Below are 16658 nucleotides of genomic sequence, written 5' to 3'. Positions count from 1 at the left end.
AATTTTTAAAATTTATTTATGCATTTGTGTGTATCAGTAATGGAAATATGCCATAATCTATTACCTATTGCTTCCAGTTTGGGGATATTATTAATAAAACTGCTACATAGATTCACTTGCAAATATTTGTTAGGCATATGATTTAAACTCTCTTGGGTAAACATTAAAAAATAGATTTGTAAAGTTGAATGATAAGTTGAATGACAAATGTGTATTTAATATTTAAAAAAATCGAGTTTTCTCCAAGCTGGCTGTACCATTTTATGTATCTACCAGAAATGCATAAAAGTTCTTATCGATCCACATTCTCAATAATATTGATTTTAGGTTTTAAAATTTTGGTCGTTTGATTATATGTGTGTGGTCTTATTATGTGTGAATTTATATTTCAGTAATGGTTAATAATGTTGAGCAATTTTTCACCTTCCTGGTGGTGATTCAAATATCCTTCTTGGAGAAGCATGTGTTCAGATCTTCTGCCCATTTCTCATTGGGTTGTTTTTAATTATTAAATTGTGGTATATCTTTACAATTTTTTTATTCAGTTTTTACTGGATATATGCATTACAAATATTTATATCTAGTGTGTTTTTTGCCTACTCATTTACTTATTAATATCACTGGAAGAGCACAAATTTCTAATTTTGCTAAAGTCCAACTTTTGCCTTATTTCTATGGTTCATGTTTTCTGTCCTCCTTGAGAAATCTGTATCGACCCCAAGTTTATGAAAGCTTCTCTCCTACTTTTTTGTCCTAGACATATAATAATTTTCGCTTTCACATCTAGGTCAATAATCTCATTTAAGTTAATTTTTGTATATAAAGTGAAGTAATTGATTCAAAGTTTGGTTCTTACTCAGGGATAGACAGACTTTTGGGCATAATTTGTTGAAAGTATCACACTTTTTTCTTCAAAATGCCTTGGCACTTTGGCTAAAAGTCAACAGACTGCTATGCGTAGGTCTCTTTCTGGACTCCATATTCTGTTCCACTCGTCCACATATTATCTCCATCTTTAAACACACAGGTTTTATGCTTCTGTGCCTACTATGTGCACCATGTGCCTTCAATGTGCGCCTTTATTTCCCAAATCCTCAAGCGGACCTTTTATTATTTAAATTAATCCTTTTGACACTTGATTTTCTTTTAATTTCCTTCTAGTATCCCCTCAATGCTATTAAGATCTAACCTATTAAAGGAGTTCAATAGCATCAGGGAACTGAAAGAGCAACAGTGGTGGCCCTTTCATCCTTTGCTATCTTTCATGACCATGCCATCAAGAAGCAGCTGCTTTTATAAGTACTGTCTCTGGAATTCTTTGAATTTACAACCTCTAGAAAGGTCTTTGAGTGTTATTGTGAGAAATAATACTGTAAGGAAAGGTCCAATAACAGATTTGTATGAAACTCCTGAAGGTTTCCTTTCCTGGACTTACTCGAGAAATGTAGCAGGGGTGGTGGTTACTTTTCCCTGATCTGACCTCTCTTCATGCTACTATCGAATAAGAGACGTTTCCTTCTCCATGTTAGGAAACAGATGTTTAACAGCCAGCACAAAACAAGGAATACAGTGACCAGTCCTCTTGCTTACTTAACTGTGTAGGTTTCTGCCTCTCCCAAGCTACACCTTCAACCAAATAATTTTACCTGAAACTTCCACAGGCGCTCAAAACAAACATTTCCAAAGTCAGACACTTTCATTCTACCCTAAGAACATATCCTTGTTACTTTCTCTATTTTGATAAGTTATATCACAATGGCCAAATCACATGAACTTCTCCATCAGCTTTGCTTCCTTACACAGTGGGCTCCTATTTGCCTTCCCTTTCCCTGCTCCCAATTCTCTCTGCTGTTGACTGAAGTTGGACTTTGGTGTTTTCCTTTCTTGATATACAGTCAAAAAAGCTCTTTAGTTGCTGCCCTAAAATTCACCTTCCTTCCCTCTGTCTTCCATGTTACCACCGGTTATGTCTCTAAATAAAAATACTATCATATTACAGTATTTCAATAACTCTCCAGAACTTGCAAGATAAAAATCCTTCTTCCTAGTATTGTATACAAATTTTGTCAAGATTTGTTTGATTTTTATAACTCATAAACTTATGAAGACTATACATCTTGTATATTGGGACTACAAACTTCTTAAAAGGAGGTCTTTGCCTGTTTATTTTGTTTTGTACTCATTGTACATAGGACACGATAGCCACTCAGTTTATATTTATTTATTGAATGGATAAATAGGTAGATTGAGCCAGATTAAAATTAATTAACATACACTGGTGTTAAAACTGTATAGTATTTAACAAATACATACACATACAAGTGAGTAAAACTAGAAAAATCTGAATAAGATTTGTGGATTATAATAGTGTCAACATCCTAGTTGTGATATTACACTATAATTTTGCTAACTGCTATCATTGGGGGAAACTGAGCAAGGTATAACAAGGACTCTCCCTGTGTTATTTCTTACAACTTCATGCGATTCTAAGATTATTTCAATAATGTTTTCAATTAAATAAAGATATTGACATTCATCATATATATCTTTGTCAATAATTTACTTTCAAAATGACTGTGGGTGATACATATTGCTATAGTATTTTGAATCCTTTAGCATCTTTCCAAGTCAAAACTAATAATGGATCTCTCCTTGGGCACCCATTGCACTTACAACATTGTAACCTGGATAATGCGACATATTTTCCCCCTTGCCAGACAATGACTTTGGTGAATGTACAGATCTTGTCTGTTGTTTTTGTGTATCTACTGTTTAGCATGTAACTTAACACCCAATAAATATCCCATAACATTTTAGGTAAACGTAAGTTAGATATAACAGTGTGATGTTACAGAGAAGTGTAAGAATCCAAGTGACTCCAATGACTAAGTAATTTTGGTTTATTTCTACCTCAGTGTTTTCCTTTGAGAAATGAGCTGAATTATATAATTGGTCCATACCAATCTGATTTCTTGGTGTGAAAACCAAGAATATACCTCTTATATTGATCATTGTGTCACGATTTATATAGGTTATGCTCACCAAGTCAGTATGTTTTTCTTCTCAATATCACTGCACAGTTTACTTAGAGTAAGATACGGAAAGTTAGCACTGAAGGAACGTTCTCGCTACAGCATCTTTGAAATGCAGCTGTTGCAAACCTGAGGAGTTTGAGAAATGCTTTTCAGCTCTAGCAGCTGCCTTCTAGTTTTGTTTTTCTCTTCATGGTATGCTAGGCAGAGTTGGCATGACCAGGATACCTGTGGTATTTAAATTAAGCATTTATTTTGAGAAAAATTATTTACACTTTAAATATATGTATTTATTTGGATGACAGATTATAAGGTTCATGGTCCGAGACTTACCTACTCAGAGAGTATCCAGAGTCCATTTCATACACTTTAAGTCAAATGGATGTGACTTACAGACATAGTCTAATTACATGGGAAATATTATCTAATACTTTGTTCTAAATTGAGGGATACTCTCAAATTTTTTGACTGCATATCTTTGTCTCTAAGATTATTTGATCATTTTTGTGTATTTATTATTTATCCTCTGGTAACTTATAAAAATAATTTTAAAATTGTTAAAAATGGAAACTTGGCATTAAGGATAAGAGATTGGCAGCTCCACAAATATGGAAGGAAAGTCTAGACAGTTGTTATCAGCGACTAATACAATGTGTGTAGTGTATACAGTTCATAAATGGACAAATATTTACTCAGAAATCTTTCAGGTCTAAGTAAGAAAAAAATATTAAAGAGTTACGTGGTTTTTATTGGTTCACGAATGTGAATAAAGCCATTCTTCTTGAGAACCAAACATTTTTGTCTAGTATTTTCTAAAGTTAAAAGTTTGTAATATGGATATTAAATTATGTAGTTATTTATGAATGTTACAATGAATTTTTCAATATAGAAAATTTAAGACATGAAAAGAAAGATTTTTATAACGCTTTGACTTAAATTACACAAAATAAACTGTAAGAACATTATACTGAATAGCAATTCTGGAAAATATTTATATAAGAAAAATAAACTACTTTTCTGATTACTTAATGGAACGTGAAAAGAATAGACTATTATCCTTTCTCTTAGATTATCACCATGAAATGGCTGCTTTAACTAGGATTCTAACAAACACTCTGCAGAAAAAAATGAAAGATTAATTAACTGTCCGATTAAAAATTAAAACTGGATAATTGAAATGCTCCATTCAAATGTAACGCTCATATCGAAGGTTTAATTTATTTACAAATAAAAAAAGAAAAGTTAGTTATATCTGACTTTTCTTGACTATTTACCCTGAGAGAATACTGACCCATTTTTCAACTTCAACAGAGCTTTCTTTACCTCCTTGTTTCTCAGGGTGTACACAGCAGGGTTGAAAAGAGGAGTCAGCGTGGTGTAGAATATGGCCACAATCCCATCCACGGCGTCCCTGGAGCCTGGCCTCAGGTAAATGAAAAGACCAGGACCAAAGAAGCAAAGGACCACGATACAGTGGGAGACACAGGTCTGAAAGGCTCTGCACCTCCCCTCTGAGGTGTGGATCCGCAGGACGGAATAGACAATGGACACATAAGACACCACTATCAGAAGAAAGCAGCCCGAGGCCACTATTCCAACAGTCACAAAAATGACAATCTCAATGGCCGTGGTGTCTGCACAGGCCAGTTTCAGGATGGGTGGTGCATCACACAAATAGTGCTGGATCGGGTTGGGTCTACAGTAGGGCAAATGGAAAGTCAATATGATCTGGACAGCAGAATGCAGTGAGTCACTGAGCCAAGTGCCGATGGCCAGGAGAGCACAGGAGCGCCCACTCATCACGCTGGTGTACCTCAGCGGGTAACTGATGGCCAGGTAGCGATCATAGGACATGACCGTGTAGAGGAAACACTCGGTGCTCCCCAGGAAGTGAAAGAAATAGAGCTGAGCCACGCAACTGTGGAAGGAGATAGCCCTGCCACTTGGGGATGCCAAGGTCATCAGCATTTTGGGCACCGTGACAGTGGAGAGTCACATGTCAATGAAGGACAGGTTGGTGAGAAAGTAGTACATGGGGGTGTGGAGGTGAGAATCCACCCTGATCACCAGCAGGATGAGGAGGTTCCCTAGCACAGTGAACACATAAATGACTAGGAAGGCTCCAAAGAGTGGGGTGTCCAACGCTGGGGCATGGGGAAGGCCCGTGAGAATGAACGCTGACACAAAGCTGCCGTTGGACATTTCTTCTCATATATGAGGCTCTGTTCTTACAGAAAGGAAAGGAGGCAGCATTTACTGTGAGCATGTTTTATATGAAATATGGCAACTATATTTTTCTGATTGAGAGCACTGGGGTTAAATTATTTTTTATATTTTATAAATTCCTTTTGCTTCAGTATGGGTCTTTGAAGAGGAATAGCACTTTCTTATTCCAGTACCAGAATAAGCCATATACAGAAGAGGAGGAGATTTACATAAAATCAGACAAATGTTGAAAAGAAGAACAAATTTTGTATCCTATTTTGTGTAGAATTGAAAAAGATATACTCAAATTAGCAACACTTAGGTGCCGGCAAGCTCTTTCCGGGGATAAGCCTTTATTCAAGCATCTCTCTCTCTCTTTTTCTCTCAAACAAACACATATATAGATATACATGCACACACACATTCTCTCTCTGTCAACACATACACACACACACACACACACACAAACACTTTCACACATACAGATTCAGTCTCTTTGATCATTAAAGAATTTCTATTGCAAATACAAATTTCTAAAGCAATCTTCATTCTAGATGAAAGAATGGGAGAAAACTGCCTTCTCAGAGCTCTCTGGCCAGCTGCATAACTAAGGCAGGATTCCAGCAGTGGTATAGCATTATGTGGAGCCAGTCTTCTGTTCCTTTGTCTTACCCTAGATCAGGAGTCCTCAAACCCCAGGTCAGGGACTGGTACCGGTCGGTGGCCTTTTAGGAACCAGTCGCACAGCATGAGGAGAACTGCCAGCAAGCGAGCATCACCACCTGAGCCCAACTTTCTGTCACATCAGCAGGGGCATTAGATTCTCATAGTACTGGGAACCCTATTGTGAACGGCACATGTGAGGAATCTAGGTTGCGTGGTCCTTATGAGAATCTAACATCCTCCCCCTCAGCACCCCAGACCCCACCCCAGTCCATGCAAAAATTGTCTTCCTCTGAACCAGAAACTGGTCTCTCCTGCCACAATCGTTGGGTACCGCTGCCCTAGATCATACCTTCCTGGTCATATACAAAGTTTGACCCCAAACTAACACAATAATGAACAGTACCACCATTTTCTTTAACTTCCCTTATTCTATGTCTCTTTCTATTTATACGTTTTTATTATTATTTACTTCCCCAGAATTTCAGGCAATTAAGCCTTCTCTTTCTAAAGTATGATCAAATAATCTCACAATACATTTTGAGATAGCCAAGAAGAATTGAACCTGCTTGAGTAGTAAGAAAGACTAAACTTTCTCTGATGTTTGAGTTTCTGATGTTTGAGTTATTATAAAAATACAAATGACCTTCTAAAAACAAAACAAAAAATTACTTTATTTCCATTATTTCTAGGATTTCTATTATTTCAAAGCTCAGACTCAAAGTTTTACTTTTTTTCTTTAACGTATGGACACAATGTCCCAGACATTATATTTTCAAGAGAAAATAAATTAAAATTTATGAAGAAATGTAGGGAAACGTGGTTGGAGACCTGGACCTCTAGATAGAAGAGAAAGGAAGCATTTCTTCATTAATTTCTAAAATGCTTCTGTCATACATTAGCAATACATTTTTATTTTGGGGGATCTGACGGAAGCAGACTTTTCCATCATGGAATTCAGCTGAAACTGAGTTGGAAACTCAGAGTTGCAATGCTAAGGTTTATAGAAAAAGCACTTCATTGATTTATGGTTTCACAAAATTTTTAGTCTTCTACAGAACCACAAAAAGTTGGCTCTGTAAGTCATGACTAACATAATCTAGCTTCATTAGCCAAAGTTGATTAAAAATGAAGAGAAACAAAACTAAGACCAGAAATACATCACAATTACTTCCCCCAAAAAGTATCTAATAGTGAAAAATGCTGAAGTGTTGCCAATTTTTGCTACTTACCAATTTTACAGCTAGGTTTTGGATCATGAAGCAAAATTCAAGATTTAAAGAAAATGTCAGTTCTTGATGAGTAGTATAATTTTCCTTTTCTTGCAAAGATGAAACCACAGAAGAAACTCTTTTAAAATAGAACTTAATATGAGTTTGATATCTTAGGAGACACACGCTTGGCTTTAGAGTCCTTATAAATGAAGATAATATTTTGATATAATGATTAAACACTTAGAATTTTTTCCAAATGCCTCTGTTAAAGTTGATTCTGCATTTGATGGCCATCATTCAATAAGCCTTTTTATTTAGCCGAAAATCAACTTTCAAAATTAATAACTATGACACTCTGGATTTGAAAACTCCTTGTGCAGGAAATAATTTTTTTCCTATTTCTTCTTTGAATTTAAAAATAGAAAATATGGGTTTTAGTTATAAAGAAGATAATTATCTGAAGAGGTACATAGTCTCTCTGATAAATCTTTAACTTTCTGGTGAGTCACAAAAAGAAGCTCTAGATTTTCTGTGCTCCAGGGATGATCACAGTATTACACCCTGTAGATAAATATCTTCCTAATTAAACTTCCTCCCTCTGGGGCTTGGCAGACTCTCACTGCGCAAGTTCCTGGCTGAGAATGGATGCTAGTTCAGAGACTTTCTGTTCTTCTCAGAGACTTTGCCTTTATACTTTCATATCGTCTAAACTTTAAAATGTGTTTAAATTTTCTGTGAAACTTTCTTTTATTTTTTAGCTTGAATTAATACAATTAAAGAGAATGAAGGTATGCTTTTCTTCCATAATTAATATATTTCTTAGCTATTAGGAAAAAGCTTTTTTGAAAACAACAAGAAAAACTGGTTTAACGTAGATGCCCAAAGCACTGTTAGCTTTGGAGGGCAATTGCAGTTTCACGAGCTTTTTGTGCTAATAGAAATGCTCTCATCTGCATATGGAAAATATGGTCCTATATGGAATGGAATTTGAAGAACTGAAGTCCCCTGAATTAATATTTTTTCCAATTAAATTACTAAATTACCAATTTTTCTGACATTGGTTATCTATTTAGTATAAGGCATATTTAATCAATGTAAAATCACAATACTATTTTAGTAATTACTTATAATTTAGCTCGTTATATTTCAAAATCTCTTTATCAAATATATGCTATCAATTTTTGTTAATTGAAACTTCTATCCAATTTTCTGTACTTACCTTTGTGAATACTATTAACTTGTGTTTTCAGTTTAACTTATCAGTTTTCTTGGTATATAGTATACAGTTATATGATCTCTATAAAATGACACTTTTGTCTTTCTTTCCAAAAGTAAACATTTGTTATCTTTCTTTTCTGTCTTGCTGCATTGGTAGAAAACACTATTGTTGCCCACCTAGCTATGGTTTAGGAATTACTTAGGTCTGTTGTGAGTGCTAGACAACTTGTCTGTGCCTTTTTCCAGGAAGAGGAGGTCAATAGTAACATTTACTGAGTTTTAACTTCTTCAAGAAAAAGAAGGGAATTATCCATCATTTTTGGCTGTTTCACTAAAACCCAGTGGGATTCTACACGATAAACAAGCCAGAACTTCTAAACATTATCATTAAGAAATCTGCACTGATAGTTCTTTGCATATGGAAAAAGGCACAGCTGAATCCACCCACATAGTGTGGTGACTTGTTGATACTGTAACAAAGACTAGAGAAGGGTAGAAGTCCAGGCACTCCTGTTTACCAACCATATTCATCACTGGGCCTCCTCTGCCGCTGAGTCATTTCTCTGTTGTTTTTCACAATTACTTTTGCTATTCAAAGTCTTTTGCATGTCCATATAAATTTTACACAAAAAATGTTTGTTTACACACACAAAAGCCTGCTGTCTGATTGGAATTGCATTCCATCTATCAATAAATTTGGGAGAATTGATATCTTAATAATTCCATATTATGTTTGATCACAAATACTGTTGATCACTTTTGTTTCTCTGAACAATGTTGTATAGTTTCTGTGTTCATATCCAGTACATTTTGTCAGATTTATCACTAGTAATATTTTATTTTGATGCTACTTTAAATAGTACTTTTAAAATTTCAACTTCCAACTATTTGTTGTTAATATATAGAGTTGATTAATTATTGTATATCAATCTACAGCTCAGCTAAACTCACTTATTTGTTCTTATAGCCATTTTAGATATATCATCAGATTTTCTACATAGATGACCATGTTGTGTGCAAACACAGTTTACTTCTCATTTACAATCTAGATTCCTTTTACTTCTTTTTCTTAGCTAATTTTTCTGTCTAGAAACTGTAGTTCAATGTTGAATAGAAGTGGTGGCAGTAGACATGCTAGGTTCTTGATCTTAGGGAAAATACCTAGTTTTTTACTGCTAAGCATGACGTCCGCTGTGGGTTTTATTGTTGTGTTCGTTTTGTTTTTCTGTTTAATAAATGAGATTGGTTCCTTCTATCCTCTAGTTAGCTGAGATTTTTTTTTTTTTTTTTTTTTTTTTTTTACCAGAAATGACTTTTGCAATTTGTAGAGTGCCTTTTCTGCATCTATGGAAACAATCATATAGTTTTTCTTTTTTAGTTTGTTAATATAGCAAATTATATTGCTTGAGTACTTAATGTTAAACTATACTTACATTTCTGGATCAACCTGGTTGATCATGATGCAAATCACCTTTTTCATATGTATTAAATTCAATTTGGTATAATTTTGATAAGAATTTTAATATATTTGTTTATAAAGAATATAAATTGATAGCTTTTCAACTCCAAGACACATAATTGTCAGATTCACCACAGTTGAAATGAAGGAAAAAATGTTAAGGGCAGCCAGAGAGAAAGGTGGGGTTACACACAAAGGGAAGCCCATCAGACTAACAGCAGATCTCTCAGCAAAAACTTTACAAGCCAGAAGAGAGTGGGGGCCAATATTCAATATTCTTAAAGAAAAGAATTTTAAACCCAGAATTTCATATCCAGCCAAACTAAGTTTCATAAGTGAAGGAGAAATAAAATCCTTTACAGATAAGCAAATGCTTAGAGATTTTGTCACCACCAGGCCTGCTCTACAAGAGATCCTGAAGGAAGCACTAAACATGGAAAGGAACAACAGGTACCAGCCATTGCAAAAACGTCAAAATGTAAAGTCCATCAATGCTAGGAAGAAACTGCATCAACTAGCAAGCAAAATAACCAGTTAATATCATAATGACAGGATCAAGTTCACACGTAACAATGTTAACCTTAAATGTAAATGGACTAAATGGTTCAATTAAAAGACACAGATTGGCAAATTGGATAAAGAGTCAAGACCTATCAGTTTGCTGTATTCAAGAGACCCATCTCATATGCAGAGACACACATAGGCTCAAAATAAAGGGATGGAGGGAGATCTACCAAGCAATGGAACACAAAAAAAAAGCAGGGGCTGCAATCCTAGTCTCTGATAAAACAGACTTTAAACCATCAAAGATCAAAAGAGACAAAGAAGGTCATTACATAATGGTAAAGGGATTAATTCATCAGGAAGAGCTAACTATCCTAAATATATATGCACCCAATACTGGAGCACCCAGATTCATAAAGCAAGTCCTTAGAGACTTACAAAGAGACTTAGACTCCCATACAATAATAATGGGAGACTTTAACACCCCACTGTCAACATTAGACAGATCAACGAGACAGAAAGTTAACAAGGATATCCAGGAATTGAACTCATCTCTGCACCAAGCAGACCTAATAGACATCTATAGAACTCTCCACCCCAAATCAACAGAATGTACATTCTTCTCAGCACCACATCGCACTTATTCCAAAATTGACCACATAGATGGAAGTAAAGCACTCCTCAGCAAATGTAAAAGAACAGAAATTATAACAAACTGTCTCTCAGACCTCAGTACAATTAAACTAGAATTCAGAACTAAGAAACTCAATCAAAACTGCTCAACTACCATGGAAACTGAACAACCTGCTCCTGAATGACTACTGGGTACATAACGAAATGAAGGAAGAAATAAAGATGCTCTTTGAAACCAATGAAAACAAAGATACAACATACCAGAATCTCTGGGACACATTTAAAGCAGTGTGTAGAGGGAAATTTATAGCACTAAATGCCCACAAGAGAAAGCTGGAAAGATCTAAAATTGACACCCTAACATCACAATTAAAAGAACTAGAGAAGCAAGAGCAAACACATTCAAAAACTAGCAGAAGGCAAGAAATAACTAAGATCAGAGCAGAACTGAAGGAGATAGAGACACAAAAAACCCTCCAAAAAATCAATGAATCCAGGAGCTGGTTTTTTGAAAAGATCAACAAAATTGATAGACCGCTAGCAAGACTAATAAAGAAGAAAAGAGAGAAGAATCAAATAGATGCAATAACAAATGATAAAGGGGATATCACCACCAACCCCACAGAAATACAAACTACCATCAGAGAATACTATAAACACCTCTACGCAAATAAACTAGAAAACCTAGAAGAAATGGATATTTTCCTGGACGCTTACACTCTCCCAAGACTAAACCAGGAAGAAGTTGAATCCCTGAATAGAGCAATAGCAGGCTCTGAAATTGAGGCAAGAATTAATAGCCTACCAACAAAAAAAGTCCAGGACCTGACGGATTCACAGTCGAATTCTACCAGAGGTACAAGGAGGAGTTGGTACCATTCCTTCTGAAACTATTCCAATCAATAGAAAAAGAGGGAATCCTCCCTAACTCATTTTACGAGGCCAACATCATCCTGATACCAAAACCTGACAGAGATACAACAAAAAAGGGAATTTTAGACAAATATCCCTGATGAACATCAGTGCAAAAATCCTCAGTAACACACTGGCAAACCGAATCCAGCAGGACATCAAAAAGTTTATCCACCATGATCAAGTGGGCTTCATCCCTGGGATGCAAGGCTGGTTTAACATTCGCAAATCAATAAACGTAATCCAGCATATAAACAGAACCAAAGACAAAAACCACATGATTATCTCAACAGATGCAGAAAAGGCCTTTGACAAAATTCAACAGCCCCTCATGTTAAAAACTTTCAATAAATTCAGTATTGATGGAATGTATCTCAAAATAGTAAGACAAACCCACAGCCAATATCATACTGAATGGGCAAAAACTGGAAGCATTCCCTTTGATAACTGGCACAAGACAGGAATGCCCTCTCTCACCACTCTTATTCAACATAGTGTTGGAAGTTCTGGCCAGGGCAATCAGGCAAGAGAAAGAAATCAAGGGTATTCAGTTAGGAAAAGAAGTCAAATTGTCCCTGTTTGCAGATGACATGATTGTATATTTAGAAAACCCCATCGTCTCAGCCCAAAATCTCCTTAAGCTGATAAGCAACTTCAGCAAAGTCTCAGGATACAAAATCAGTGTGCAAAAATCACAAGCATTCTTATACACCAGTAACAGACAGAGAGCCAAATCATGAATGAGCTCCCATTCACAATAGCTTCAAAGAGAATAAAATACCTAAGAATCCAGCTTACAAGGGATGTAAAGGACCTCTTCAAGGAGAACTACAAACCACTGCTCAGTGAAATAAAAGAGGACACAAACAAATGGAAGAACATACCATGCTCATGGATAGGAAGAATCAATATTGTGAAAATGGCCATACTGCCCAAGGTAATTTATAGATTCAATGCCATCCCCATTAAGCTACCAATGAGTTTCTTCACAGAATTGGAAAAAACTGCTTTAAAGTTCATATGGAACCAAAAAAGACACTGCATTGCCAAGACAATCCTAAGCCAAAAGAACAAAGCTGGAGGCATCACGCTACCTGACTTCAAACTATACTACAAGGCTACAGTAACCAAAACAGCATGGTACTGGTACCAAAACAGAGATATAGACCAATGGAACAGAACAGAGCCCTCAGAAATAGTACCACACATCTGCTGCCATCTGATCTTTGACAAACCTGACAAAAACAAGAAATGGGGAAAGGATTCCCTATTTAATAAATGGTGATGGGAAAATTGGCTAGCCATAAGTAGAAAGCTGAAACTGGATCCTTTCCTTACTCCTTATATGAAAATTAATTCAAGATGGATTAGAGACTTAAATGTTAGACCTAAAACCGTAAAAACCCTAGAAGAAAACCTAGGTGCTACCATTCAGGACATAGGCATGGGCAAGGACTTCATGTCTAAAATACCAAAAGCAATGGCAACAAAAGCCAAAATTGACAAATGGGATCTAATTAAACTAAAGAGCTTCTGCACAGCAAAAGAAACTACCATCAGAGTGAACAGGCAACCTACAGAATGGGAGAACATTTTTGCAATCTACTCATCTGACAAAGGGCTAATATCTAGAACCTATAAAGAACTCAATCAAATATACAAGAAAAAAGCAACCCCATCAAAAAGTGGGCAAAGGATATGAATAGACACTTCTCAAAAGAAGACATTCACACAGCCAACAGACACGTGAAAAAATACTCATCATCACTCACCATCAGAGAAATGCAAATCAAAACCACAATGAGATACCATCTCACACCAGTTAGAATGGCAATCATTAAAAAATCAGGAAACAACAGGTGCTGGAGAGGATGTGGAGAAATAGGAACACTTTTACACTGTTGGTGGAACTGTAAACTAGTTCAACCATTGTGGAAAACAGTGTGGCAATTCCTCAAGGATCTAGAACTAGAAATACCATTTGACCTAGCCATCCCATTACTGGTGATATACCCAAAGGATTATAAGTCATGCTGCTCTAAAGACACATGCACACATATGTTTATTGTGGCACTATTCACAATAGCAAAGACTTGGAATCAACCCAAATGTCCATCAGTGACAGACTGGATTAAGAAAATGTGGCACATATACACCATGGAATACTATGCAGCCATAAAAAGGATGAGTTCGTGTCCTTTGCAGGGACATGGATGCAGCTGGAAACCATCATTCTCAGAAAACTATATCGCAAGAACAAGAAAACCAAATACCACATGTTCTCACTCATAGGTGGGAAGTGAACAATGAGATCACTTAGATACAGGAAGGGGAGCATCACACACCAGGTCCTATTGTGGGGAGGGAGTAAGGGGGAGGGATAGCATTAGGAGATATACCTAATGTAAATGATGAGTTAATGGGTGCAGCACACCACCATGGCACATGTATATATGTGTAACAAACCTGCATGTTGTGCACATGTACCCTAGAAATTAAAGTATAATAAAAAAAATGAGTTTTAGGGTTTTTTAAAATAAACTCTTTAATATACCTGATATTTACTGGATTACAGGTGGAATTTTAATTTCTGCTTATGTCATAAAACTAAACTTTTGTTTTATCATTTTTTTTTCATTTTTTATATTTTAAAGACAAGGTCTTGCTCTGTTGTTCAGCCTGGAGTGCAGTAGCATGATCATAGCTCACTGTAACCTTGAACTCCTGGCCTGAAGTGATCCTCCCACCTTACCTTCCCAAAGTGCTGGGATTAAAGGCATGAGCCACTATGCTCAACTTCATTATTCAATATTTAATGCATTACCAATATTAAATTATCTGTAGGTTGCTAGAATAAACTGAATAGTCATTGGGATGGGGCATTTAGTATTTCTTATATTTCATTTGCTTGAAATTTATTCAGAGATCACATGTATTTTAATTAAGGATTTAGTGGCATGTTTTTGGAATTAATTTTAGTTTCAGATTTGTTACTCTTATAAAATGAATTGGATAAACATTCTATGCTCTAGAAAGAAAAACACAGGAGGATCAGCTGTTTCTTGAAATAGACTACAAGGTCATTTGATTCTAATATAATTTTTATACCTAATTCTTAGAAAATGGTTTTTAATTGTTTCATGAACCTTAATCTATTTAGATTTTAATTTTTTTCTTGGGTTGTTCTTGTGGTTAATACCTTTCTAATTAAAAAGTCCATTTTATATAGATCAGTGGCTTTCATACTTTAGTTATATTAAATTACCTTGGGTCTGTGAAGAGTGAGATACTACAAATTTAAAATACAGGTTTGTCTGTGTCATCCTCCACCGCTTGTCACCCTTCAGCCACAGTATAGCAAGTTTCTTCTTATTTTCTTCCTTTTTTATAATCATAAGCAAAAACAGTTGCTGAATATAAAACCATGTAAGTGTTCTGAAGCCAATAGTATTCAAAACCTCATAGTATTTATGCATGAAATAGAAACTTTTTACCTTCAGAATCACCTAGATCAGATACTGCAGATGTTTTTAGCTTCTATTAATCTCAATACTTCCCAGATCATGCTGTTTTCTCCTAGTCTTACCAAGACTCCAATGTCAACTGTTTGCATCTGCATAAAGCCTTAATTTTATTTAATTTTACCATGGCTCTTATCCTGGTTATTCTCAATCATCACCATGAGTGAATGAGGGAAATCCTCCCCTAACTCCATCCCTAAGTTCTGTACCTTCCATAATTGGATACTCAAACTGCTCTGTGCTGTTTCCACAATGATTCTCCCATGCTCTAATGACGCATTTCCCAGCTCTTCCTATTGTCTTTTGTAAAAACCCTTGGACAAAGGCAATGCTATATGTAAACCAAATTATGTTTTATTTTATTTCCCTGAAAACAAATAGAGTATTTTTGACTCCTTAATAGTTGCTTTGGGATCACACTACTGGGTTCTGGCCAAAGCATATGGATATAAGGTGAAGTGATGCAAATCATTCTGGAGGATGGCTCACAAAATCAACCCGACTGACCTTCCTGTCCTCTCTCCCCCTGACATGGGGACTCTGAAAGCTACTGAGGGAGTCTCCCATTCCATCTAAAACTTTTCATGGCTGAGAAATAAATCTTTGCTGTGTTTATCCACTGCATCTTTGGGTTTACTTGTTATCACGGCATAGTCTATTCTATACTGACTAATATAACTCTCCCTGTATTTTGTTGTAAATAAAGATTCATACAACCTTACCTTTTTGGAATGTTACTTCCACTTTCTGTCTCAACTGAGAAAAAAAAAAGGTTTTTTCTTTAAACAGAATTTGTATATTTTTCATCTTAAAATTCTATATGTTCAAAAAACTAGGTATGTTATTACATACTGGTTGTCAAGTTAATTGTTGATAATGCCTCTGACTTTTCAAATAACCCAGAAATGCAGATGTTTTTGTAAGTTTACCATTTTAAAAATATTGAAATTAATAGAAAAAGTAAATCTATCTTCCAAAACCCACCTGTAGAGAGCCAAGTTCAAGCTTCTTTAGTTCATTACTTTTAGTCTTCCAAACCTTCTCTCCTGATGAATTCCAAGCAGCTCTTATCCTAGTCACTTTAAATCATCTATTCTTACAATCATGCATGAATATTCACTGAAATATTTGGTAGAAAGGGTACATTTTTCCTGCAACCCAAGCCTACTACAACCTTCAGTGAGCTTAAAGTCTTTGGCGATAAGCCATGTATCACCCGAGTCTCAAAGCTCTCATGCATATGGTTCACCTTCATTTGATTTCAGGTTCACCACCCAGGACCATCTCTTGGATCCTG

The 16658-nt window shown here is 35.7% G+C and overlaps 1 protein-coding gene across 1 annotated transcript; it reads right to left on the bottom strand.

Moving 5' to 3' along the window:
* Nucleotides 1-4298: 4298 nt before the first annotated feature.
* Nucleotides 4299-5234, bottom strand: LOC104656749 (olfactory receptor 10G7-like). The gene is given in 1 exon segment (XM_010356438.2): nt 4299-5234. A coding segment is annotated over 1 exon segment (936 nt).
* Between the last annotated feature and the right edge of the window lie 11424 nt (nt 5235-16658).

The sequence above is a fragment of the Rhinopithecus roxellana genome, chromosome 15 (genome assembly GCF_007565055.1).
Source record: "Rhinopithecus roxellana isolate Shanxi Qingling chromosome 15, ASM756505v1, whole genome shotgun sequence".
Taxonomy (NCBI): Eukaryota; Metazoa; Chordata; class Mammalia; order Primates; family Cercopithecidae; genus Rhinopithecus; species Rhinopithecus roxellana.
This window is presented reverse-complemented; position numbering and strand designations above follow the sequence as displayed.